General features: G+C 35.2%; 1 protein-coding gene across 5 annotated transcripts in view; it reads left to right on the top strand.

The window, feature by feature from the left end:
- WRN (WRN RecQ like helicase) overlaps positions 1–27,541 on the top strand; it is a 141,387-nt gene that overhangs the window by 15,924 nt on the left and 97,922 nt on the right. For 3 of the 5 annotated variants that reach the window (XM_072763550.1, XM_072763549.1, XM_025993563.2), the window contains exons 2-7: positions 16,066–16,173; positions 16,819–16,931; positions 21,552–21,697; positions 22,345–22,493; positions 23,353–23,502; positions 24,948–25,020. In XM_072763550.1, coding sequence (XP_072619651.1) covers positions 16,078–16,173; positions 16,819–16,931; positions 21,552–21,697; positions 22,345–22,493; positions 23,353–23,502; positions 24,948–25,020 — 727 coding nt within the window. In that variant the 5' untranslated portion in view covers positions 16,066–16,077. The remainder of the gene's footprint in view (positions 1–16,065; positions 16,174–16,818; positions 16,932–21,551; positions 21,698–22,344; positions 22,494–23,352; positions 23,503–24,947; positions 25,021–27,541) is intronic. The other 2 variants (XM_072763552.1, XM_072763551.1) reach the window with 1 other exon arrangement.

Below are 27,541 nucleotides of genomic sequence, written 5' to 3'. Positions count from 1 at the left end.
GTTCAGAAAGCTTTTGTTCAGTGTATTAGGGGTGGAGGCATGCAGCTTGTGTATACATTAAGGAACTTAAACATATTCTGTTACCTTGGCACTTCATTTGTGTCAGCATGCTAGTGCATACATTGTATGTTCAAAAAATGGCAGAAAACTGGCTCACATAAGAAGCTCTTAGGTGAAACACCTAGCAAGGGGCTATCAGGTGAAACAGTCTAGTGAGGTATCTCCTTGGTCAAACTGCTGGTTCTGTAAAACAAAACATTCCTTCTCTGCTTTTGTCCTTTCCCCTTCTCCCTTCTGCTGATAGCATTCAGACCTCTGATTTGAGTAACTTTCTGTTGCATCCTAGTTAACGCGGTCAGTATACCCAACTTATGTATAACTGTAGATGGAAAGATGTGACATCCTGTTTATCACTGTTTATATTAAGGCCGTGGTCAGTAAGGCAAGTAATATATATAATAATAATGTAATATAATAAGGCAAGTAATATAATAGGAATTTAATCTCATTTTACAAATGAGAAAATAAAAGTGACTTGTCCAAGGTCACATGGATATTTCATAGCAAAGTGTCCTAGTGTAAGTTTCCAAACTAATAGTTTGAAAAGACTGATTCTTATACAAATATAGAATGAACATATGTGACATTATTCAGTTCATTAATGAGGGAACCAGCAGGAGATAAAATTGATTCAAAGAGGAACAAAGATTATAGAGAGTATCAGGGTTCTCCAGGAAAACATAACCAGTAGAATATATATAGAAATATAGAAAGAGATTTAGTATGAGGGATTGGCTCATGCAATTATGGAGGCTGAGTAGTTCCACAGTTTGCTGTTCCAAGCTGGAGGTGCAGGAAAACCAGTGGTGTAATTCCAGTCCAAACCTGAAAGCCTAAGAACCAGAGGAGTCAGTGGTCTAATTTCCCCTCATAGTCTGAAGGTCCAAGAACTGAGGAGTGCTGATGTGGGAGGTCAAGGGAAGATGGATGTCTCAGGTCAAATGGAGAGCCAGCTAGCCCTCCCTCTGCCTTTTTGTTTTTGAGACTCAACAGATTGAATGATGCCCATCCTTACTGGTGAGGGCAGTCTTCTTTACAAAGTCTGCCTATTCAAATGCTAATTTCCTCTGGAAACCCCCTCCCAGACACACCTAGAAATTATGTTTAACCAGCTCTGGGCAGGTAACCCCTTACCTGAGTTAAGTGGACACATAAAATTGACCATTACATATACACATTGGAAAAGAATTTTGGAATAAAATTGCTGGGTTAGATACAATGTTGTCCCTACAGAGTAATAAAAACCATAGCCTTTGAGATTATCCTTATTATTGGACAGAATTCAGTTGCATCTTTACTAGACAAAAATTTACAAGTTAACAAATAACTTCACAGAGTCTCAGTTTTTTTTTTTTTTTAAAGATTCATCTACTTATGATAGACATATATATATATATAGAGAGAGAGGCAGAGACGCAGGAGGAGGGAGATGCAGGCTCCATGCCGGGACTCCAGGATCGCGCCCTGGGCCCAAGGCAGGCGCTAAACCGCTGAGCATCCAGGGATCCCTGAGTCTCAGTTTTTATTAGTAGTAAATATCAAGTCATACAAAGGTATAAAGGGATTGTGCTCCTATATGACATAGAAAGGATATACTGCCTTCCCTTTTTCTTTTAACTTTTGGATAATTTTTATTGACACAAAGCAACATGGGAGCCTAAATCCAGATTTCTTTCCATTCTACTTCCCTGCCTCTTCATAGTATAATTTTTAATACTAGAGTAGTCTCCTAACTTTGGCAAAATTAGCTAGTCTTTGTTATTAATTTTCCTTTTTGATACACTTTTCTTTGTTATATAGTGATGGTGATGGAATTTTCTTCCTCAGAGAAATATTGTGAAACTCAATGGATATTTGTAAAATTTGCGTAAATGCCCAAAGTGAGAAATTGAAATTATAGCTTATGTAGTATGACAACTTGTTTATGACCTTTTTTTTTTAAAAGATTTATTTATTTATTTATTCATGATAGACACAGAGGGAGAGAGGCAGAGACACAGGCAGAGGGAGAAGCAGGCTCCATGCCGGGAGCCTGATGCGGGACTCCATCCTGGGACTCCAGGACCGCACCCTGGGCTAAAGGCAGGCGCCCAAACTGCTGAGCCACCCAGGGATCCCGTTTATGACCTTTTTAAAGCAAATTTCAGAGTCATTGTAAACATTCTTGATTTTTGATTAAATAATTACAGTTTATAAAACTGTATTTTATCTGATTAGCCTTTATATATATTTTGAACCAAATAGAAATGAACCATTTTAGGTAGTAGGTAATAATTAGTTCACATTAAACAAGAAAATTGCTTAACAGTTAAACATTGAACTATTTACTAATTTTTTGCTGGACTTGAAATGGTTATCTGTGGTGTCATTTAACTTAATAATGTTGTTTGTTTTTTTAAATGCTTTTAAAGAAGGTTGGGATACTTTATTCAGTTTAGCCCTTTTAGCAATTAGGCAAGTCTGTTACCATGGTAGCAGTAGGTATTAATTTTCTTACCTTAAAGATTTTTTTTTTTTTAAGATCTATTTATTTTAGAGAGGACTCATATAAGGAAAGGCGTAGAAGGCACAGGGAGAGAATCTCAAGCGGACTCTTTGGGTGGGGAGCCTGATGTAGGATCCTAGGAACCATGAGATCCTTACCTGAGTGGAAACCAACAGTTGGAGGCTTAGCCTATTGAGCCACCCAGGCATTCCAGCATTAGTTAAAGGTTTTAGGAACAAATACCTCTCTGAGCTTCTCCACTGATATCCAACTTCCTATGAAACAGGAGTTAGTTTGTCCATTCTCCAGAAGATAGTTCCATTCCAAGTGGAAAAATGTCCTTTGAGGTGAATTTCTACTCTGACAGAGTGAAGTAGAGTATGATTTAAAAGCTAAGTAATTAAAAAGCTCTCCCTTCTCTGTTTTTTTTTTTTTTTTAAGGTTTTATTTATTTATTCATGAGAGACACAGAGAGAGAGGCAGAGACATAGGCAGAGGGAGAAGCAGGCTCCATACAAGGAGCCCGATGTGGGACTTGATCCCAGGACCCTGGGATCATGCCCAGAGCCAAAGGCAGATGCTCAGCCGCTGAGCCACCCAGGCATCCCTCCCTTCTCTGTTAATATGGGATACAATTGGTCTTAATTTTCCTATATTTGGTCTAACTTAAATCTTGAATCTTACTGGTCTACTTCTATTGCCATGAACTAAAAGGCACTAAAAGTGCCCTTAGTACCTCAGTAAAAAGCTTTTATGCTATTTAATTGATGTCAAATAAAATAATTTAAGATACATTTTTTCAAAACATAATTCCTAACTTTAGGAGATAATCTCTTAACATTTAATTGGCTAATATTACTAACCCTTTGTAGTAAGCCTACTCATTCAAGTATCATAAAGTCCATTTTGCAAGTAATATATCAGAAGGGTTTTACTAAGAAGTTGTATTCTTATTAGATATTTTATCAATGTATTATGGTGATTAAAAAATAGCAATAGTTATTAATACAAGTAGCATTGGACATTTCCCAGTCTTAGACCATGTATGTCCTGTAGCAGGATTTGACAAACCTGGGGTGGGTCACATTTGACTTGCTGCTTGACTATGAGCTTAAATGGTTTTTACGTTTTTAAGAGGCTGAGAAAAAAATTTAAAAGAATAATATTTTATGGAATTTGTATAAATCTAGATTTCGTTGTCTATAAAGTCTTATTGGAACATAGACATCCTTATTTAAGTGTTATTTTATGGCATTTGTACCACAATGTCTGACTTAGTTGCAACAGAGACAATCAGCCATGAAGCCTAGAATATTTTCTGTCTGACACTTTAGAGAAAAAGTTTGCTAACTTTTGTTCTAAAGTAAAAAAAAAGTAGCCTGGGTCATTCATTAAAAAAAAACTCAAAATAACCTTTACCTCTTTTTTTTTTGGCATACTTCCCACCCTTCCCCAATTGCTAAAAGTAACACATGTTCTTTTTTTAAAAAATATTTTATTTATTTATTCATGAGAGACAGAGGGAGAGAGGCAGAGACACAGGCAGAGGGAGAAGCAGGCTCCATGCAGGGAGCCCGATGTGGGACTCAATCCCAGGTCTCCAGGATCAGGCCCTGGGCCAAAGGTGGCACTAAACCGCCCAGCCACCAGGGCTGCCCAGTAACACATGTTCTTATGGAAAATTTGGAACAAACAGAAAGTATAAAGAAGAAAATTAAAAACCATTTGCAGTTGTGGGATAACCACTAATATTTTGGTATATATTTTTCTAGACCTTTAAAAATATAGAATATGTATATGTACATATGTCTATGTATATATGTGTATATATGTATATATCTACATGTGTACATATGCCTACTTAGGATATGTGTGTATATATATATACACACACACAAACATATACATATTTACTGTGTAAAATTAGAGTCTAACTTGCTTTTTCACTTGATGAAGTAGAAGAACATATATATATATATATATATATATATTTTTAAAGATTTTATTTATTTATTCACAAGAGACAGAGAGAGAGGCAGAGACATAGGCAGAGGGAGAAGCAGGCTCCATGTAGGAAGCCTGATGCGGGACTTGATCCCGGATTCCAGGATCAGGATCTGAGCCGAATGTAGACGCTCAACCGCTAAGCCATCCAGGTGTCCCAGAAGAATATATTTTTAATGGCTACATAGTGCTGTGTTTTATGGATGTACCATAATTTATTATTTACCTATTTTACCATTGTTAGACATGTAGTCTGTTTTCAACTCTATCATTATAAATATTGTATATTACATTACATGTCTTAAATACTATTATATATAAGAAGAATGACTATCCTTGTATTTAAATCTTTTTGAGAAATGCTGGCTTTTTAGCTAAGATTCTTATAAGCAAACTATGTGTAAAGTGATATGAAAACTAGAGAATTAAAAAAATAGTTTTATTTATTTGAGAGTGAAACAGAGCATAGCAGTGGGAAGGGGCAGAGTGAGAGGGAGAAGCAGCCTCCCCGCTGAGCAAGAAGCCTGATGGGGAACTTGATTCCAGGACCCTCAGACCATGACCTGGGCTGAAGGCAGACAGTTAACTGAGCTACCCAGACACCCCTAGAGAATTATTTTGAGGGAAATGTTAGTAATGCATGAAAATACTTCCTTGACCTGCCTTGTGAAAAAGATTGCTTATCTTCCACTAGCTTTAACTCTGGTTAAACATAATAATTTTCACACTAGAACATCAAACCAGTCCTTTTAATAATTTGACTGATAATACATATGGTTGATACTGACGGTAGATGGACTGGAAGAACTGGGTCAGACCCTACTCTGGCTTCATAGTTTATACTCATAATTCGCAATTTGGGAAATAAGTTTCTTGTGTGCATGCTCCTAGCATTATTATTGAAGCCGTCGAGAAGAGTGGAGTCATGCTCCAGTCCAGTGTGAGTTGACACAGAAGATTTAGAAATGGGGATAAAAAGGAGATGTGCTCCATTCTTAGGGTAATTCACTTGCTGCTGCTCTAATTAACTAGGTATTCTAGCCAACCACTGTGTGTCCTGTGTATGCTTTTTTAAAGGAAATGCCATTTGTCAGCATATTCCTGGTTTTTGGCCATCATTCACTCTATAGTGTTCCTACAAAGATGAATCCAAGTATTTCACTCAAAGAATGATTTGTAAGTGGATATTGATTTTAAAAGTTAGTAGAGATACCCACACCAGCTGCTAGTACTGATCTGTCTACAGCAGAAGTAAATTGAAAGGTTTACAGGCCAAATTTTGGTCTGTAGAGGGGTCTTGGATATTGCTATCAAATGGAAGATTGCTTAGTAATGTGCATTTCTTCATCTTCTTTAGAAAAATTGGAAGATTTGGCAGGACTTGATTCATATTGCCTATTGGCAAGGGTTAGCTGGAACAAAGTTAGTAGCTTCCATTTTGTGCTGTAGCCTAGTGATATGGGCTATAGGGCAAGATTTTGATGGCTGCATATTTTTTATAGTTTTCAAACATATAAAAGCATTTTATGAAACATTCAAAGATTTATAATAGGTGTAATTATATTTGAACATTATTCTATATGCTGATCCTTTTATAAACTACTTGAGTTAAGTAACTGTTCTAAAGAAAAGATTCACGGCAGCGATTCAGTTTGGAAGGAGAAAAACACTTTATTGATATTTTAAAGTAAAAAACCTAGTGGAAATAGAAGAAAAGGGAAATCTACGCATGAATGAGGGCAACAATAAGCAGTAAAGGAGAGTAAGAAAGAGTTACATCAAATCAGGTACTTACAACATCCAACCTCATTAACTGGGGAAGCCTGGTGGAGACAACCAAGGTGGGGTCCTGATTGAGAGGCCTGAGCAAAGCGTCTTCCCCTCAGGTGAGACTTCCAACTGACCATCCCATAGGGAGGTATTTATACATCATTTGATGGGGTGTAAAGTTGAACCTCTGTTTGCCTATGTGCAGTTTGGAGCGAGCAGCGTTTCTATGTTATATTTTTACATCTTCAAGGAGCCTGGGCCATATGTGCTTGCCTCTCCTCTCAGATTCCATTCTGGGGTCCAGCCCAGACTGGAGCCAGAGGGCATGCAAGGCAAAATTTATAGCTCTTGGTGTCTAGCCCAGAAGGGCCAGTTCTGATCTGGAAGCCAGCTAATGTCAAGTAACCAGGCTCCCAAGGTCACTCATGGAGTATCACAAACGACATTCTTTAACCTGGCTGCATACGTGCAGATCAGAGTGGTCGGTTATGCAGTACATATCACAGGAACCTCCATCCACACAACACAGTAACATGTATGGCTATACATAGTAAACATGGTCTGCAGAGTTGTTCTGTCGCTGTATTATGTAGTACTTCCTCCTGACTTTCCTGTTAAATAATTTACTATCTAATTATTATTTTAATTTTGTATGTGTATGTTATTTAATAATTGGGAGAGTTATATGTATTTGTGTACATAAAATTCTTGCTCCCCCCCCCCCACGTGGGCCTTGCACTTATGACCCTGAGATCAACGCCTGAGCTGAGATCAAGAGTTGGATGCTTAAGTGATTGAGCCACTCAGGTACCCCAAAATCCTTTCATTTTTGTCTTAATTTTCACAGTTATTTTCCTGCTAGCAGAAAAGAGCTTGATTGTTAGCTAATTCTTATTGTATGATATTTAGTATTTTTTAATAGAAAACAACGAATTTTGTTAATTTTCTTGTTATTTAATTTATGATTATTTATTTATTATGGCCTTTTGATGTGACAATTTGTCAAGCCCTGATTATGATAGAATTTCATAGTATGTTTGTTTTTAGAATTTAAACTAGTGCTATGTCTAAAAATAATCAGTAATTGAACATAATATAATTCCACTGATTCAATAAGGGAAATAGAGGCCTTTGTAACTCAGAGGCTCATTTAAAAATATTTTTGAGGGCGCCTGGGTGGCTCAGTATCTGAGCATCTGCCTTCAGCTCAGGTTCTGATCCTGGGGGCCTGGGATCGAGTACCGCATTGGGTTCCCTGTGAGGAGCCTGCTTCTCCTTCTGCCTATGTGTGTCTCTCATGAATAAATAAATAAAAGCTAAACAAACAAACAAACATTTTTGATTACAAGTATATTTTGCTTACTTAAAAAATTTAAATTATTAAACTAAATGAAAATATTTCAGTACACTGTTTTTGTTTAGTCTTTTTCATTAAAAAAGTTCTTTGGGATAAGATTTGTGGTTATAAAAACAGAATTTAGACAGACTAAAAATTTGCCAAAAATTTTTCCCGAGAAATTAAGGACTTACAGTATTTCAAGTACTTTATTATTTAAGTATTTTATATTCAAATTTAATTTCTGCAGATACTTTCCTACTGTACTGTCTGATTTATCAATTAAAGCTGTAAAATCATCTGATTTGTGAGTTAAATGTAACAGTAAATATTTAATCAATATAGGCTCTAAAGTAAAAGAATTATCTCAGAATTATATGGTATTTCCATAATTCTTTACAGACTAAATCAAATGAAATAGAGGTATCAAACAAAATACTCTGGTATCTTTTCATAAAATAGTTATTTTACTAAAAAAAGTTTGAACTTTTGAAATCATCTTTAAGCACAAAGTAAGAACAAAATTATTTTTTTAAAAGATTTTATGTATTAGAGAGAGGGAGAGCATGAGAGAGAGCATGAACAGGGTGGGGAGGAGCAGAGGGAGAGGGAGAAGCAAACTCCCCGTTGAGCAGAGAGCCTAGTTTCCTGTCTTAGAGCACTTCCAGAGTATCATTCCCGGCCCCCTGGGATCATGATCTGAGCCAAAGGCAGACACTTAACCAACTGAATGACCCAGGTGCCCCCAGAACAAAATTCTAAGTGATTGTGATCATCAGATTGAGCTCAAGGAACTAGTTATAGGATTGCACATTTAATAAAGCCCAAATACATCACTAGTTTGCCAAATTTGCTCCTTTCCTGCCTATTTGGAACATTGTATTTGCGTCAGTAAAGCAAAGGAAGTGGAAAAGTTGCCATTTTCAATTATTCTGTTGGAAGATATGTTTAAGATTTGTCAAAGACATAGAAGACAGGACTAATTCAGAGGATTATTTAATGAAAAAAATTGTTCATTGCAGATATGAATCCATAAATATTGGTAATGGGCCAGAGAAAGCTATATAGAATCTTTGAAGAAAAATGCTTGAAAGGACATCGTTTGCTTGGCAAAGAGGTTTCAAAACTGAAGTATTCAAAGAGACTATCTTGAAACATACAAGATATTGTGGAAATAGTGGAAGTTTGGGACTGATAATAACAGGAAGGTTTAGGCTTTACATTGAGTTCAATATAAAAAACTCCTGATATTCTAGGTAATAAGTTGTGTTATTCACAGAGAAACTCCTGTATATTAAAGTTTGCCTGTAGTTTTGTGTTCCACATTAAATGAAGTCATAAAAATGGTGAACCTAATGAAGTCTAAGCTGCTATAGTACCTTCTTTTCAGCTTTAGGTGAATAAATGTGGTTAGCTATTTCAGTAATGAAGTGTATTGACAGTCTAAAGGAAGATTTATAAGCTAAAAGAAAATTTCAAATTATTCCATGTGAATGGTTCTTTGCAGATTTGTTGAAGTATATTTATTGGCTTCAATAAATGGTATCCTTAACTGACATTTTGAGCACCTGAATTAACTTAGAAGTGCAATGATTATGTGGAAAATATATTAACATGTACTGACAAAGTTTATAGATTGAGTAATAATTTAGCTTTGGGAGAGTGAAATTAAAATAGTTTTAGAAGTGACATTTAATTGGTATTATTTGAATTCTAAGGATGAATTAATAATACCTGTAGAGAATATTCAGTGTATGCTGATGACAGAACTTTATCACAGTATATTGAAATACTTGATATAAAAAATTCACTTGTATTCAAAACTTATTTATAATATCAGAAGGAATTAATATAGTTTTCAGTAGAAGAAAAGGAGAAGCTATTAGATTTAAAGAATTTCAGCATTCTTTATTTATTTATTTATTTTTGAATTTCAGCATTCTTGAAGTACAATTTAAAGAGGTGAAATTGTTGGAATATTGGTTAACAGTGAAAAAGAAGTTTTCAGCCTTTTAGAGCAAAGCCTCCTCTTTTGCCATTTGCTACCACTTGTGCTAATAAAGCTTCACTCTGATGGCTGCTCAGTAATTAAGAAAATATTGTTAAAAGGTCTTATTTATTTATTTTTAAGATTTTATTTATTCATAGAGATGCAGAGAGAGAGAGAGAGAGAGAGAGAGGGGCAGAGACACAGGCAGAGGGAGAAGCAGGCATCATGCAGAGAGCCCAACATGGGACTCGATCCAGGGTCTCCAGGATCACACCCTGGGCTGCAGGCGGCGCTAAACCACTGCGCCACCGGGGCTGCCCTGTTAAAAGGTTTTAATCAGGAGTTGTATGTAGTCATTTTAAGCAGAAAGCCTAATATGGAAAAGTTATGTTTATCTAAATAATTTAGTTTCTTGTTCAAAAAGTTTAATTTTATAATGAAGATATAATGTGATTTTTACAAAATGTCAAATACACACTCTCAGATCGCCTTCCCATATAAAAATATTTTCATTTTCTGAATGTGCCATCAAGTTGAAAATGTTATGGACTCCTGGTATAGACTTTGATTTGTAAATGAAGTGGGTATTGAGAATTAACATGTATTTGAGAAAAATCAACAGCTCTCAAGCTTACTTAGCTGAATAGTTGACCCTGGGTAAAAAATAATTTCTAAACAAACAAACAAACAAACAAACAAAAAAGAACTAAAAGTGTTTATAAGTATTATCAATGGGCTCAATAGGAAATTGTGTTAAAAAAAAGAACTGAAGAAGGTTGATAGAGGGAGGTGGGTGGGGGATGGGCCAAATGGATGACGGGTTGGTTTTTTTTTTTTTTTTTTTTTGGGTGATGGGAACTAAGGAAGGCACTTGTGATGTTAGCACTGGGTGTTATATGTAAGTGATGAATCACTAAATTCTATTCCTCAAACCAATATTACACTATATGTTAACTAACTAGAATTAAAATAAAACTTTGAAAAGAATAAAAATAAAAGAATGGTTGAAAAGGAAAATTGCAGTGTAAGACAGGAATTGAAACATAATTCCTTTAAATACTCAGTGGAATTACTGTGGTAGAACAAATATGGCTCTAAACGACATAGATATTTGTTGAGTGAACTGAACAACTGGTTCTAGGATGCCTACTTGGTCTTTCCTGTCTTAGAGCATTTCCAGAGGAGCTGTACTGCTGAATTTAGTGTGCTGATGGGCTAGGTCTTGAGATTACACTTTGGGAGATCTGTGAATAGAGAATTGCCTCCTAATACTTCAGTGGGAGACTTACAATCTTTGTCCTATTTGCAGCTTCTTGAGGGACCCTAAGAGTAGATCACTGCTGATGGCAAATAGCGTTTTACAGGCAAAGGAAAATAACAGTTCAACTAAAGAAGCCAGCCTCAGTGGAAAGACCAAAGAACACCCAGAATAAGAGAGTTTCATTGAAACAGATATTTGAACTAGATTATAACTTTTACAAAAGAAAGAAATATAATCACATTTAGGGAGACTCAAGTAGAACATAAACTTTCTGGAACTAACAATCAAGATTTAACATTATAAAAGTTCAGTAGACAAACCGAAAGAGGGTATCACCATTGATAGCGAAATTAGCATCTTGGAAATCAAGTAGAAGACGTATCTTAACATACAAAGAACAAAATTAAAGAGATGGCAGTCAGGAAGGAAAAATATAGAGTCTAGGAGAAGAAATCCAGGTAGGAAGAAATTCACCAGCATGGGAATAAATGTTATAGAAGGAAAAAAAGAAGAGATAGTGGCAATTAATAACTAGAAATAGGGAGTTTGCTGCAAGTGTCATAGTTAAGTGCTACAAACTCCATGATTTAACAGTAATTTATTGTCTCATGGTTTTGGAGGCCAGAAGTCTGAAATCAAGTTGTTGAAATTGTTTCCTTCTGAGGACTGTGGGGGAAGGATCTGTCTCAGACCTTGTCTTCATGGCTTGTAGATGGCTCTTTCTCCATTGTTTCTTCACAGTATCTTTCCTCTATGCATGTCTGTCTCTGTGTCCATATTTGCCCTTTTTGTACAGACACCACTTAGTTTGGATTAGAGACTACTGTAATAACCTTGTTTAAATTTGATTACCTCTGTAACCACTCCTTCCAAATAAAGAGCCACATGCTGAAGCACTGGAGGTTAGGACTCTTGACCCTTTTTTTTTTTTTTTTTTTTTTTGAGGAGGCATACAATTCAACCCATAATGAGGGGAGATTTTTCTGATCTTAAGAAAAAGACTTGGAAAGGAGTCCTTTCCAAGGATTCACTGATCCCAAGGAGAATAAGTTCACTCTTAGGCTCCTTAAAATATAAAAATCTTTGAAAGTCTTTCAAGCTCCCAAGTGGGAAATAGATTACTCACAATAGAAAAAGCAACAGAGAAACAATGGGTTTCTTACTTGCAGCATCAAAAGGTAGAAGATAGTAAGAGAATATCTATAGACTACTGAGGGACTATTATGCTCAACCAACATATCATTCTATTTGAAAAAATACATTTTCACAAATGCAGGGAGTCATTTTATTACCATAATATTCTACCTGACGAAAGTAATTTCAAGAGTTCTCTGCACAAACATTTGAGTCAGAACAGGATTCAAAAGGGGTAAGATGAAGGGAAGAGGAAACTATAGTAGACAATATATGCATTTACATGTTTAAATTTATAAATACATTTATATTGAAATGGATGATGGAAATTTATAATATAAATGTTTAGAAAATAGTAAGGATTCATGAAATAGAAGAACAATACTAAGAAAATGAACAGGCTATTACTTAAAACCTTTTCAACAAAAAAACAGTAATTAGAAGGGTGGAGAAGTAAAAACAGAAGGACAGTGGAAATGTGAGGCCTTTGTGGGGAAAGGATATTGTTACATTGTTTTGCTGAGATAGTATGGTAGTAGGATGGGAAAAAATGGATGTTTTGTCATTGATAATGGGAGAGAAGTATGAATGTTAATTTCAGCCAATTAGGAAAAATGAGAAAAGAGTAAGAAAACTGGATAAAGTAAGATAAATACTAATCAAAGTAAGATTGAAGAGAAAACTCATGTTCTTATACTAACTGCAAATGAAATGAATTACCCATTTGAAAGACAGAGATGTTCAATGGGACTATTCAAAACAAAAAATAGAAAAATAAAAAAATAATAAAAATCCCAGGTGTATATTGCTTTAGGGACAGCCTTTAAAAAAGTGATGAAGATTGAAAAGTAGTAGATAATGGTAGATAGATAGGCAGGATGATTGCAGGAAAGTCCAAACCAAAGCAAATCAAAATACATTACAGATCTTCCTTGACTAAGGACTTCCCTGATAGATCCACTGGAAGTTGAAAAATATATTTCATACATTTAACCTCCCAAACATCATAGCTTAGCTTAGCCGACCAGAAACGTGCTCAGAACAGCTTACATTAGTCTACAGTTGGGCAAAATCCTCTAACAGAAAGACTATCTTATATAAAGTGTTGAATATCCCGTAATTTATTGACAAATTTACTAAAAGTGAAATCAGGACGGACAGTTGCATGATTACAGAATGGTTGTCAGTGTATTGGTTGTTTATCTTTGTGATGGTGTGGCTGACCAAGAGCTGTGGCTCCATGCTGCTGCCCAGCTTCACCACAGAGGATCATATCATGTATCACTAGCACAAAAAAAGATACAAGTTCAAAATCTGAAGTGTGATTTCTAGTGAATGTGTATTGCTTTTGCACTGTTGTAATGTCATAAAGTCCTAAGTCAAACCATTGTTAGGTACCATCTGTATTTATTTCAAAGAGGAATTTAAGATCTTTCAATAGTACAAGATGAAGTGTTATGAAATGATAAAAGACTTGAAAAGGATGTGTCAAGGTTATTTATACTCAACAACAACACAGTTAAATATCTAAATAAATTCTATTACTCAATGACTTAGATCCCTTCTGAGAATAACCTTTATCTGATCAGCAATTTAAAATCTTCATGTATCTTCAAGAATTTCCTTGTGAAATTATTCTACAACCTTAATTTTCTTTGTGCTTTTATCTGTCGTGACATCTAAGTAGATTTGACAAAGATGTTAGGTTTGTAAACAAGTTTACTTTCAAATTCTTTGCCTGGAAGCATCTAGACAGAATTTTGTGTGCAAAAGAGAGTTTTACATCTGAAAACTGGGCATTTCAAATTAAAATGATTTTAGTGTTATAGGTGGCTTCAGGGAAGAGTTACTGAAGTTTATTTCTGTTTTGGCAGCATGAATGAATTACTTACAAAATTCCAAGATTTTATAGTTGTTTTTTAGAGTTGTCTATTATTTTCAGAGACCATAATTTTCTGGCAGTTTTGCAAATTATCTACTCGGTGAATAGCAAAAACTTGTTTTCCTTAAATAATTTTTTAAGATTAAGAACAGACCATATAGGGCAGCCTGGGTGGCTCAGCTGTCTAGCGCCACCTTCAGCCCAGGGCCTGATCCCTGCATGGAGCCTGCTTCTCCCTCAGAGCCTGTCTCTCTCTCTCTCTCTCTCTCTCTCTCTCTCTGTCTCTCATGAATAAATAAATAAAATATTTATTTATTTATTTATTTTTAAATAAATAAAATCTTGAAAAATAACCCCACACCATATATAAAAGTACACTTTGTGATCAGCTTTTAACTCTCCTGTTAAGAGTTTTAAATTTGTGACACATATAAATGTATTAACTACTAACATCTGTAGAATGTTTTATAGTGACTAAAACATATATTTTAGGTGTTTTATCTTATTACATATAATATAAATGGTAACACCCAAACTTAAGTTGTCCATTCTGATTAGTGAATCATAGATCTTACCCAACACCAAACTTTGCTAATGATTCAAAGAATACGAGCAAGCACCAAGTGCAGATGGCATATTCTTTTTTTGGAGGATCCCCAGACTGTCAGACACAGATTCCAAAAATGTCCTTTTCTTTTGCAATAGGACATGTTATGGTTTTGGATTAACAGGATAGTTTTGAGCAATGTGTGCAAAAAATTGCACAAAGGAAGTTGTTTTGGTTTTGAAACTTTTTTTAATTACACAGCTTACCCGACTACTCCTCATTTTTCAGCCATAAATTAATAAATCCATAATTCAAGGCTCATTTGTGATGAGCAGTCAAGATAGTTGTTGAGCTATATCTTGCAAACAGCTTTTACTAGATAGGTAGTCTTTAATATTTTTCTGCTAGTAAATACCATTGATAGGTTTACAAGGCTACCATCTGGTTTGAGATTATTAGTGTATTACTGGGATCCGTGGTTGAGGTTTTTCATTTCTCCTCCATAGTAGGGAGAGTGAATTATTAGCCTGTTCTTAACTCTCCAGTGCATTAGAGTGGTAGAGTTGGTTCTATATAGAAAATTTTGCTAGAGCAATCTTTTAAAAATTTCCTTTATAAATTATCAGTATTCTCAGTTTTGGGGGTTTGTGCTTGAGAAAATGAGCAATTAATATGGATACTTGCTGATACTATTTAGTTTCTTCAGGGTTATATTGCTACGTTTCAATAGGGATAACAGGCTACCCCTAAATCATAAATAGTTGCTGTGATTATTTCATATTAATATGTTTCCTCATAAGAATCTTCAGGTACATATTCAAAACTGCTGCTGGAGTTGGAAAGATTTTATTAAGAACTTCAAGCTATTTCAGTTTAGTGTGTTAAGTCACACCAGGGTATGGATCCATTTGCCATTAACAAAAAGAGTTTGTCATGGTCTCCTATCCATTGTGTTTTCTATAACCATTCCTTCCATGTGGTTTACATTGAGAAGAGCCCTCAAAGCTAGTAACAGATTTTTAAAAAATATTCTCTGTGAAGCACTTCTTAGGGAAACTTGTTCACTTACTAGGCCAAGAGCTTAATAAAAAAACCCCTTAATATAGAAAAGCTGTTCTCTGTCTAAAAATTCATTTTTCAAGTAGACTTGTGAACATGCCCAAAAATTTGCTGAGTTTACTTAGATCTTAGGACAGATGATAAGAAAATTAAAGATGTCAAAAATTTGTAAGAATTTACACACCCAAGGATTATCATTGGTAATGAGATAAAGATTATTCTTTAAAGGATCAAAGTCATAGAATAATAGGATTTTGAAACTGTTAGAGCCCTAGAACTCAATTAAATTGGCTCACTTATTTTAAAAAGAACTATTACTAAATGTATAATTATTAGATCCAGCATATTACACCTGCTTCCTTTTGTTTTGCAATTTCAGCTCTTAAAACCTATACATGGGTCAAATGCCATAACTTTAAATGTGCATGTTTGGTTCTTCAGTCATATCCACAGGCCTCTCTGAGTTTTCTTTCTAAGACTGCACTGTGTTTATTCACAGAGTAATTGTTTTTTTTTTTTTTTTGATTTTGCAACTAGAGCCTATTAAAGATGAATGAAAAAAAATTGGAAACAACTCCACAGCCGCGAAAACTTCCTGAATGGATGTCTATGCAGAATGAGACATGTACTGCAGTAGAAACAAAGGTATGTGATTCACCAGTTATTCTTTCAGATGGGAAATGTAGTGTAAATTTGACTGTAAAATCAGCCTTCACTTGTAAACTTGAGGTCACCATGTAAGTTAGAGTTGCTATTCTGTGATTAAACCACAGTCTAGTCATTGAATAGGTAAATGAGATTAAATTTTAATGAGGTTTACAAAATGGGAATTTTCACTCTGTATTTTACCTTTTTATCTAGTATATATGGTTGACGTTACTTGTTTGTTCTAATTTAGATAAGTTAGACAGTATTTACTTTGGTAAATTTTTGTGGGTAAGCAAGTGTAAGTTTTCATAGATTCAAGATCACCAGCCACTCTTCAGCATTTTAAGGCAACATTATTACATCTAGAATGCTAATATAATTACAGAAAAAAATTAGTAAGTGCTCTTATGAAAATAGGATTAGAAGTTTGCAAATAAGCTTTTTATGAAAGTAATTTTATAGTGGGTGGCTTTATTTTTGATACATTGTCCTTATGACTTTATTAGCCTTTATTATCAACATTAGTTGATAAAAACTTAGAACTATAATTTGAATGTTTCACTGAACTTTATTTTCTCTATGAACCTCTCTTATTTAATGTGAATGTTATTTGTGCCTTTTTGAAATTTTATTTAATTCAAGGCATCGATTCAGAAGAGTGTTTTTGAAGACGACCTCTCTTTCTTAGAATTCACTGGATCCATTGTTTATAGTTATGAAGCTAGTGATTGTTCTTTTCTATCAGAAGATATTAGGTAAGAGATTTGAATTTCCTAGTTTCATTTGAATTTGTACCCTTAGAAGATAACTAATATGACAATATTTTTACATATACTGAATTTTACAGTTAAAGTGTGTTACATAGATAATTATTTCTGCATGTAGAATATCACTTGACAAGTTCTAATTTTATGTTAAAAAACCTTAAAAATCACTGGATTAAATGTTTAATGTACCTATAAGTCTATTACTTTAGCTAATTTTTGTTACTTTCAATATTTCAGATATATAGAACAGTAGTTCTATATATATCTAGTATTCTATATATCTAAACACATTGTTTATTTCACCCATGAACCAATGAACGCATTATTTATTTCATCAAAGTAAGACAAAAACAATGCAAGAATTATTCAACCTCCAAATGTCCCTTTATATTTCGTTAAAAATACCAACCTAGTAATATTGGATAATGGTTGTGATCAACTCTGTTGCATTTAGTTAGCAACAATTACAGCAAACGATTTCTTTATTTTTTATTTTTATTTTTTTTAAAGAAACACTAAGGCATCCAGAAGTTGTAATTTTTTTTTTTTTTTTTATTTATGATAGTCACACAGAGAGAGAGAGAGAGGCAGAGACATAGGCAGAGGGAGAAGCAGGCTCCATGCACCGGGAGCCCGATGTGGGATTCGATCCCAGGTCTCCAGGATCGCACCCTGGGCCAAAGGCAGGCGCTAAACCGCTGCGCCACCCAGGGATCCCCCCCCCTTTTTTTAAAGATTTATTTATTTATTTATGATAGACATAGAGAGAGAGAGGGAGAGAGAGAGAGAGAGAGGCAGAGACACAGGAGGAGGGAGAAGCAGGCTCCATGCCAGGAGCCCGATGCGGGACTCGATCCCGGAACTCCAGAATCGTGCCCTGGCAGGCACTAAACGACTGAGCCACCCCGGGATCCCCCAGCAAATGATTTCTAAGAAGAACATTAGAAATGACTCTTAGTATTTTTAAAAATTGGTTTGTTAAATAAGGACTATGCAATAATGCAATCCAAGGCTTTTGAAGCATTTTACAAGGAGAAGAAGAAGTAGGGAATTCATTCAGATCTTCTTCAAAGTTGTTATATCTGTCTCTCTTTCTCTCTTTTTAAACTGTTGTACATTGCAATGGTTAAAAGATACAGCGGTAAGTTAATCTATTTATTAATGATCTCCTGGTGGCAGGTGAATTCTAGAAATAGTATTCAGGTGTCCTCACTCCTACTACAGTTAACTGGCCACTTTTGGGTCTCTTTGTATAGAACAAAATTTGTCTCACAGAGAAGGTAAAATCTGTCATTTGTTATTATGTATTAACTCCACCATCTCACCTTTGTCAGTGCTGTATCATGTCATATCTCAAGGCAATAAACACGAGTATAGTCCCAATCAATTCTGTGTGCATTAGGATAGGCAGACAGGCTTTTTTTTCTTACCTGTACTGGCCAACTAAAAGATTTTTGCTATCACAGGTTTTCAACAATTTGATTTTGGTGTGCCTTTGTGTCATGTGGTTTGTCTTCATCCTGCTTGGGCAGGATGAGCTTTTTGGACCTGTGGGTTTCTAGTCTCATCAGATCTTAAAAATTTCTCTCTCCATATATGTAAGTATGTATATATATATGTATACACACACATATATGCATTTTATTAAATTTAATTAATTAATAAATTTTTTTCCTCATTCTGATACTCTTTTCTCCTCTGGTAGCTTCTACACACACAGGTTGGATTGCTTAATACTGTGTTATTGGTCATAGGGTTCTGATCTCTTTCAGTCTTTTATTGTTTTTCTTTGATTTTTTTCTCTGTGTTTTGGTTTAAATGGTTTCTTTTGCTATGTCTGCAAGTTGACTTTTTGTCCTTCTGTAGTGACTGTCATTCCCATCCTGTGAATTTTAAGTTTTATTGTATTTTTCATCTCTAGAAGTTCTATTTGTTTCCTTTTTAAAAATACCTTCCATTTTGGCTCTCATATTCATGTTTTCTTTTAAATATTTGAACATTATTATTATTTTTTTAAACAATTTTTAAATTTTTTTTTATTTATGATAGGCACAGAGAGAGAGAGAGAGAGAGAGAGAGAGGCAGAGACACAGGCAGAGGGAGAAGCAGGCTCCATGCACCGGGAGCCCGATGTGGGATTCGATCCCGGGTCTCCAGGATCGCGCCCTGGGTCAAAGGCAGGCGCCAAACCGCTGCGCCACCCAGGGATCCCTGAACATTATTTATAATGGTTGTTTTAGTTATTTTTTTCAATGAAATGATTTTCATCCTGGTTAGAGTCACATTCTTTTTCTTTTTTAAGATTTTATTTATTTATTCATGAGAGACACACACAGAGAGGCAGAGACACAGGCAGAGGGAGAAGCAGGCTCCATGCAGGGAGCTAGACGTGGGACTTGATCTGGGGTCTCCAGGATCACAACCTGGGCTGCAGGCGGCACTAAACTGCTGAGCCACCGGGGCTGCCCTCCCTGGTTGTTCTTGATTCAGCTTCTTTCTTGTCTATCTCCCTTCTCTCCAGAAACTACCTCTAGCTGCCTCAGCCTCTCTGGCTCTGAACCCTGTCTTCCTAACTCCGTGGTCTGCTTTGACTTCTCCTCCCTGCTCTGTGGTCTGGAAAGTGTTCCAAATAGAAAGCTAGGGCAACAGTAGAGTATCCCCCAAGTATCCCCCTCAGAGAGCATAGGCCTGTACTGTGTATTGTTCAGTGTCTGAAAACTGTTACCTATTTTGTAAAACTTTCTGTTTGTTCATAGAGGAAAGGTATATGTGATCACTGTTACTCACTCCATCTTGCCCAAAGCAGAAATGGAGATTCTTTTGTGATATATGTGTTTAGTTTTTAAAAATTGTAAAATAGGCAAATATAAACAAAAATAGAAAATAATATAACAAAACCCTGACTTTAGCAAATCTTGATATCCATTTTCTTCAAATCTTTATTAAGAAATGTCACGATAGGCAGCCCCGGTGGCACAGTGGTTTAGTGCCGCCTGCAGCCCAGGGTGTGATCCTGGGGATCCAGGATCGAGTCCCACATCGGGCTTCCTGCATGGAGCCTGCTTCTCCCTCTGCCTGTGTCTCTGCCTCTCTCTCACTCTCTCTGTATGAATAAATAAAGAAATCTTAAAAAAAAAAAATGTCCTGATAAAATACCGTGGAAGTCCTAGGTATGTCCCTTCTCATCCTCCGCTGAGGTAACTTCTGTCATGAGTTTAGTGCTTAACATTCCCTCACATGTTTTCTATTTATATCTATACTTTTATATCCCCAAATATCATGTTATTTTGCATATTTAAAAACTTTAATAAGTGCTATCAAACTATGTGTATTCTGCCACTTGTTTTTCTCACTCAATATTTTATGTTTTTTGAAAATTTTTCTTTCTGGTATATGTAGTTTCATTTTGACTTTTATATAATATTTCATTGTTTCAATAATGCTGCAATTTTTCCATTCTTTTGTTGATGGAATTGTAGTTTATTTCTATTTTTTGCCAGTAAAAACTGTATTGCAATGAACATTTTTTTTTTGAAGCAAATTATTATTTTTTAAAAGATTTATTTATTTATTTTAGAGAGAGAGCGAGAGCGTGTGTGTGTGTGTGAACAATGGGAAGGGCAGAGGGAGAGGGAGAGAGGAAATCCTTAAGTAGACTCCCCGCTGAGTGCAGGGCTGGATGCAGGGCCAATCGCAGGACCCTGAGATCATGACCTGAGCTGAAATTTGGAGTCCTATGCCCAACCGACTGAGCCATCCCAGTGCCCCTGCAACGAATATTGTTTTTTTTTTTTTTAAAGATTTTATTTATTTATTTGACAGAGAGAGAGAGAGAGAGTGCACAAGCAGTGGAGTGACAGGCAGAGAGAGAGAGGAAGAAGCAGGCTCCCCAGTGAGCAGAGAGCCAGACACAGGGCTCAATCCCAGGACCCTGGGATCATGACCTGAATTGAAGGCAGATGCTTAATTGACTGAGCCACTCAAGCGCCCCTGAACATTCTTCAACATCTGTCTAGTTGTGCACATATGAGAGTTTGATACATTTATGAGAAAAACTTGTAGGTCGTAGTGTTTATACATCTTCGGCTAAATATTGTCAAAGCCTTTTCTAAGAGGATTTTGCCAATTTATATTCACCAGTGTTTGAGGAGTCCCACAGGTAGAGATCTTTCTCAGCACTTGATACCATGAGACTTTTACTTGTTACCATCTTGTAGATATGAAATTGTATTGATTAATTTGCATCTGATTTCAAGTGAGGTTTCATGTCTTTACATAATTATTTGGATTTATTGGCTATTTGGATTTTCTTTTGGGAATTGCCTGTTCATATTTTCCCTCTTCCTCCTCCTCTCCTCCCCTTCTTTTTTTTCTTCTTCCTCCTCCTCCTTCCCTTTTCCTCCTCCTCTAAGTCTTCCTCCTCTTCTTCTTTTTACTGGATTATCTGTTTTCTTCTTACTGACTTTTCAAGGAATTTTTAATTTTTTCTGGCTGTTCACTATCTTAGATATCTTCTATATGTGGCTTGTCTTTTAATTTTCGAATGTAGAAGCTATATAGAAGTTAAAATTTTAATGTAATTAGTTTGCACTATTTTTCCCCCTGTAGCATGAATCTGTCTACTGGAGGTGTGGTGGGTTTTGACATGGAATGGCCACCAGTATACACTAAAAGGAAACCGAGCCGAGTTGCACTGATTCAGTTATGTGTGTCAGAGAACAAATGTTACTTGTTTCATATTTCTTCTATGTCAGGTTGGTATCTCTTTTGTTTTATTTTTATTTGGTTGATAGTTGTATTATGTCAACTTTATCCTATAAAATTAAGCTTTTGAATTAGCTAGTGCTTCTCTCATCACCTTACATTTATTGAAGTATTCGTGTTCGACCTGTTTCATTCATATCCCTGTTTTATTTAATTTTCACATCTTCATCAGGCATTGATATTATTCCTGGTTTAGACAGTAGAGAATTGAAGTTTAGAGGGGCTAAGTGATCAGGAATATACTGTTAATGTTAGCAGAGGAAGTATTCAAATCAGATGTTTTTCTTGTCATTTATCAGTCAGGACTTTGCTTTAGTTAAGAAAAGAAATACTAAAGGTGGTAGCACCTGGCTCAGTCGGTTAAGAACTGCCTTCAGCTCAGGTCATGATCCCAGGATCCTAGGATGGAGCCCCACATCCGGCTCTCTGCTCGGCAGGGAACCTGCTTCTCCTCCTCCCTCTGTGTTCTTTTTCTATCAAGTAAATATATAAAATCTTAAAAAAAAAGATTCAAGGTGAATGTGTTTCTGAATTTGAACATAAATAAACAGATTTAAATATAAACATAGAATGTGTAAGAATTAGAAAATAAATAATACTTGATAGAGCCTATGGAAATAATAATAAAATGTTATAGTTTTTCCTCAGGGGTTAAAAATGTTGCTTGAAAATGAAGCAATTAAAAAAGCAGGTGTAGGAGTCAAAGGAGATCAGCGGAAACTTCTATGTGACTTTGACATCGATTTGAAGAATTTTGTGGAGCTGACAGATGTTGCCAATGAAAAGGTAGATCTAAGGCGTTGAGCACTTGTGATGAGCCCTGGGTGTTGTGTGGAAGTGTTGAATCACCATGTTGGACACTTGAAACTAATACTACACTGTATGTTAACTAGAATTAAAAAAAAAGGTAGATGTAATATATATATATTATTTTCATAAACAAGATAAATTTATGTTTTGCAGAACGTCCCATCTATCTGGATGTTAGGTATTTTGAAAAAAATAATTTAAGCTGTATGTTAGTGTAACAATAAGGAAGTCCCAAATGAGTATCCATAATGAAAACCTTTAGGTCTAATCCATTGCCTTAGAGAAGTTTCTTTAAGCTAGCACCATTCCCCACCCCCACTTTTAATACTGTTTCATGTATGTGTAAATTTCAATATTGTATTTAAAGGTTTTCCATTTAAGCCATTTATACTAATAATTTAAAAAAAATTTTTTTTTAAGGGAAAGCATAATGTAGCTCTTGTGGTATGATGCTCTTAGTGGAGGTTTGGCCATCAATTCTGTCACCCTTATTTCACATATTTTGTTAATGTAGTCATTAAGTTAAATTCTCATGTTTGGCCAAGTAGTCATTGGGCTGGGTAGAATGCCTACCACTATCCAGCTTTTTTCCATGAATAATACTTTTACAGTCCAAGAATTTTAATACCTACATTGGGGAAATTCCATAGTTCAGTTATGTAATGCGTACTGCAAATGAGGTTCTTAGTGATGGGAAATTTATTAAGGACTATCTCTGGTATATATTTTGATATAACATTTCTTACTTTACTTGTGGCCTGGTCATTTGGTGGTATTTAGGAGTATCTGAAAATAGAAATAATTTTTTCCAGTGTTGATTTTTCATTACTTCTAGCTGAAATGTACAGAGACTTGGAGCCTCAATGGTTTGGTTAAGCACCTCTTTGGCAAACAGCTTCTGAAAGACAGATCTATCCGTTGTAGCAATTGGGGTGATTTTCCTCTCACTGAGGATCAGAAACTGTATGCAGCCACTGATGCGTATGTATGTATCAAAGATCTTTGTACTATGATGCATTTTTTAAACTTTGTAATAAATTACTTTAGGAAAATTTTGTTTTAACAGTTGTACAAACTCAACTAAAATATTTTAAATCAGGTTGGCATTAAAAATTCTTAAGACATTCAGTGAAACTGTTAATTCTCAATATTAATTAGCAAGCACCAATCTATAGATTGTTCGGTGCTAGTAGTTTTTATTATCATGAAGCCAAAATAATGTTCAACTTGCATGTAAAAAATGTAATCTCTCTGAAAACATGGAAGGCTAATAAACCTAGGCTGAGGAACCACAAATGGTATTGATGATGTATTTGATTTATAAGCAACTTCAGAATAAAAATAATTATAGATAGTTTCTATATTGAAACTGGCATTATTTCTTATATTTGTATTTAAAATGTGCTAAATATTTGGGAAAATTGCCTCCAAATTTAGCTTTCCACTGCTGTGAGTTGTATTTTTATATTTACATGTATATATTTATATACATACTGAAATTTGGGCTTATCTTTATCATATTATTGTTTTTGTTTTTTGCAGAAATGTATTTTATATTCCAATGGATTTCTTTTTCCCTAATTTATATTTTCATTTGTAGATGAATATCTTGTTGTTTCCATTTTAGCATTTATTTTTAGGCATGGAAACTCTTATATTTAGTAAACAGAAAAAATTCAGTTTTGTCAGAAAACGGTAATAATTTTCTTGTAGGTTCTATTAAAAAAATCATAAAACTGGGCAGCCCAGGTGGCTCAGTGGTTTAGCGCCACCTTAAGCCCAAGGCATTGATTCTGGAGACCCACAATCGAGTCTAATGTCAGGCTCTCTGCATGGAGCCTGCTTCTCCCTCTGCCTGTGTCTCTGCCTCTCTCTCTCTCTCTCTTATTTATTTATGAATAAATAAATAAAATCTATTTAAAAAAATAAAATGGTTACTATTTTAAAAAAATCGTAAAACTTGTTGAGAACTCATGCAAGTTCTGTAGCATTTTTATTCATGAAAAATCAGCGTGACTTGGTTGCTCCTATTAACAGTGCCTGAAAGGAGGGCTGTTCATATGCTGACATTCACAGCTGATTTAATGAGATATGGGGAAGTGGATATGTGTTGTCAAAAGATTTCTCTTACTTGACGGTATTTTGTTGGAGTCTCACTTATAAGTTATTTGATTTGGATAACTCCTTATAATATTGAATATTAAAAAATAAAAATTTAAAACTTTTATTTTAAGGCACAAGCAGTTTACCCATTCTTGCAATTGGTATGGTCATTTAATGAAGACATAGATCTTTGCATAACATAAGGTGAACGCAGCTTTTTGGGTACTTTGGGAGTTACTGTTTTGGATTTTTCTAAAGATAGGACATATAGCTTTATTTTGGTTATCTTTTAGCATACTCTTTTCCCTTTTCTATTTTTTTTTATAGGCTGGTCTCATCATTTATCAGAAATTAGAGATTTTAGGTAATGCTGTGGAAAGGTTTGCTATAAATAAAAAAGGTATGTGGTGCTCTAAAAATAAAAGATAAAATTATTGAATTTGCTCTTTTGTGAGGTTTATTTTAAAAAAAGTCAGTATTCACACATGTGCAAACTGTTTAGTATTATAACTTCTTGAGTGTCTGAACCATGTTGACATTTGGTGTGAGGTCTCTCTGGCCAAAGATTAGGATTTAGTCATGTTACTTGTTGCAGAGGAGGACTTACTACTTCTGCTTTATCACATTGCTGTTCATTAGGCTTCTTCAGTAAGGGCTTTGTGGCTTTGATAATAACATCAATGATACAACCAGTTGTCTCCCAGTCTGGAGATGATTATATTCTTGCTATAAATATTTAAAGTGTACAGGTTACTTTATAGTGTCCTGGTTTAAATTTCTGTTTTCTTTCCTAATGTAAGATGATCGCTGTTTTTCTCCAAAAACTATAGCTACTTTGTTCAACTTCAGTGCTTTTCTTAGATGTCTCAATAGGTCAGTGATAGCAGACCTACATAATAGAGTGGAAACACATGAGCTTTCATGTCACATAAACCAAAGGGGAATCCCTGCCATGTGACTTGAGATTAACATGTTTCCCCATTCTTGGAATGTAGATAATTGCCCAATATCTATTGCATAGAAAGGTTGTGAGCACTAAGAGGGACAGAATATTATCAGTACCTGTATTGATCTGTATAGAGTTGTTATTCCCATTGTAGCTTCTTTTGGAGATTTTAAATAATTGTGTTTGTTAAGAGGTTAATTAAATTCGTGATTTTGCTAAGTAAGTTTAGAGATATGGCATGACCTCATATAAAATTATATTGTACTCTTTTTAATTGCCATTGAGAAGGGATTCATGTCCTTTGTGATAGACCCTCCTTCTTTACTCAATAAGGTAGAAGACTTACTTTCTTTCCCTGGAAAGCCACTTTTGAGGAGAGCTTGCTGACTCTCTGTAGCCAAAGGTACTGTGGCTAGAAATTACCTTGCTTAAATTGAGCAGATGATATGTTTTTGAAGTTGATCTGGAGAACAGTACAGGACTTATTTAAATCATAACAGAATTAAACTCAACAGAGGAGATTCTTGGTTTTCTGAATTTGGGGTTTGTAGAATTACTTATAGGTTATACTTGTAATTTTGCCTCTGATTAAAATGCTTCCAGTGAATGTTTAAGATATTTCTCAATAAAGCACTGTATATTTTTAAGTTGCTACCAGTAGTCCTGGTATCTGTGTTACCTGTTGTTGCAGTGCTACATTGTTTGGCCCTCACCTTTATTCTTTATTGTATTATATGTGTGAGTATATTTTGACATCTGATGTGAGGTATCTTGACTAGGATCCTAGTGAATTGTAACAAAGTTTACCACTGTTTTTTTTTTTTTCTCCCTCCCCCCTGTTAAAGAGCCAGAGCTATCAGCCTCATTGTTGTTTAATTTCCCTGAAGTATTTATAAATGATATTTTCACATGACCACTTTTGGTTATAAGATTGTGTTTTTTTCTTCTTCATTAAAGAAAATGGATCATAACATCAGAAAATAAAAGGATATTTGTGCGTTGTTTCTCCCTGTTAAAATATTAGCTTACCCCAGGATGGTAGCTAATAAACACCTAACAATATAACAGATAAAAATGAACTTATTCACTTATTAAAAATTATTGAACATTTTATGATATGGGGATATGGAAGTGAACAAAACACTCATGATCTACTCATTTAATAAAAATTATTGAGCATTTTATGATATGGGAATATGGAAGTGAACAAAACACTCATGATCTGCTTCCTGAGAGGAAAGTCTGCAGTTTTGTAGGTGATAGAGAGATGAACAAAAAAGGCATAGGTATAGGGAGGGAGGTCTTACGATGTGGGAAAACAAGGCACTGTGGTTAGTACATAGGAGAGCAGTCTTACTTGGAAGTATTTTTTTTTTAAAGATTTTATTTATTTATTCATGAGAGACAGAGAGAGAGAGAGAGAGAGAGAGAGAGAGGCAGAGACACAGGCAGAGGGAGAAGCAGGCCCCATGCAGGGAGCCCGATGTAGGACTCGATGCCGGGTCTCCAGGATCAGGCCCTGGGCCGAAGGTGGTGCTAAATCGCTGAGCCACCCAGGCTGCCTCATACTTGGAAGTATTGCAGTATTTCCTGGAGAAAGTGATGTTTAAGGAAAGACTTGAAATAGGAACAGGAGTTAGTTGGCAAAAGAGTACAGGAAACCATAGATGCAAAGAGAGATCATAGTATTTATAAGCAACTGAAAGTAGTTCAGTGTAGTAAGCTCTTGAATATGATGGAGTGAGGGATAGAGAAGCAGAATAAGGAAAGCAGATAGGCCACATTTACATTAGGAGTTTACATTTTTCCCAAGAGGTATTGGGTTTAAACACAATAGTGACAGGAATTACATGAAACAAAAAAAGAAAGAAAAAAAGAATAACTTGGGCTGTAGAGTAGAAAATGGATTGTAGGAAGTCAAGGGTCACAGTGGTAAACCTTGTTAGAAGGCCATGAGAGCAATCCAAGGGAGGGG

Source organism: Vulpes vulpes, chromosome 7 (genome assembly GCF_048418805.1).
Source record: "Vulpes vulpes isolate BD-2025 chromosome 7, VulVul3, whole genome shotgun sequence".
NCBI lineage: Eukaryota > Metazoa > Chordata > Mammalia > Carnivora > Canidae > Vulpes > Vulpes vulpes.
This window is presented reverse-complemented; position numbering and strand designations above follow the sequence as displayed.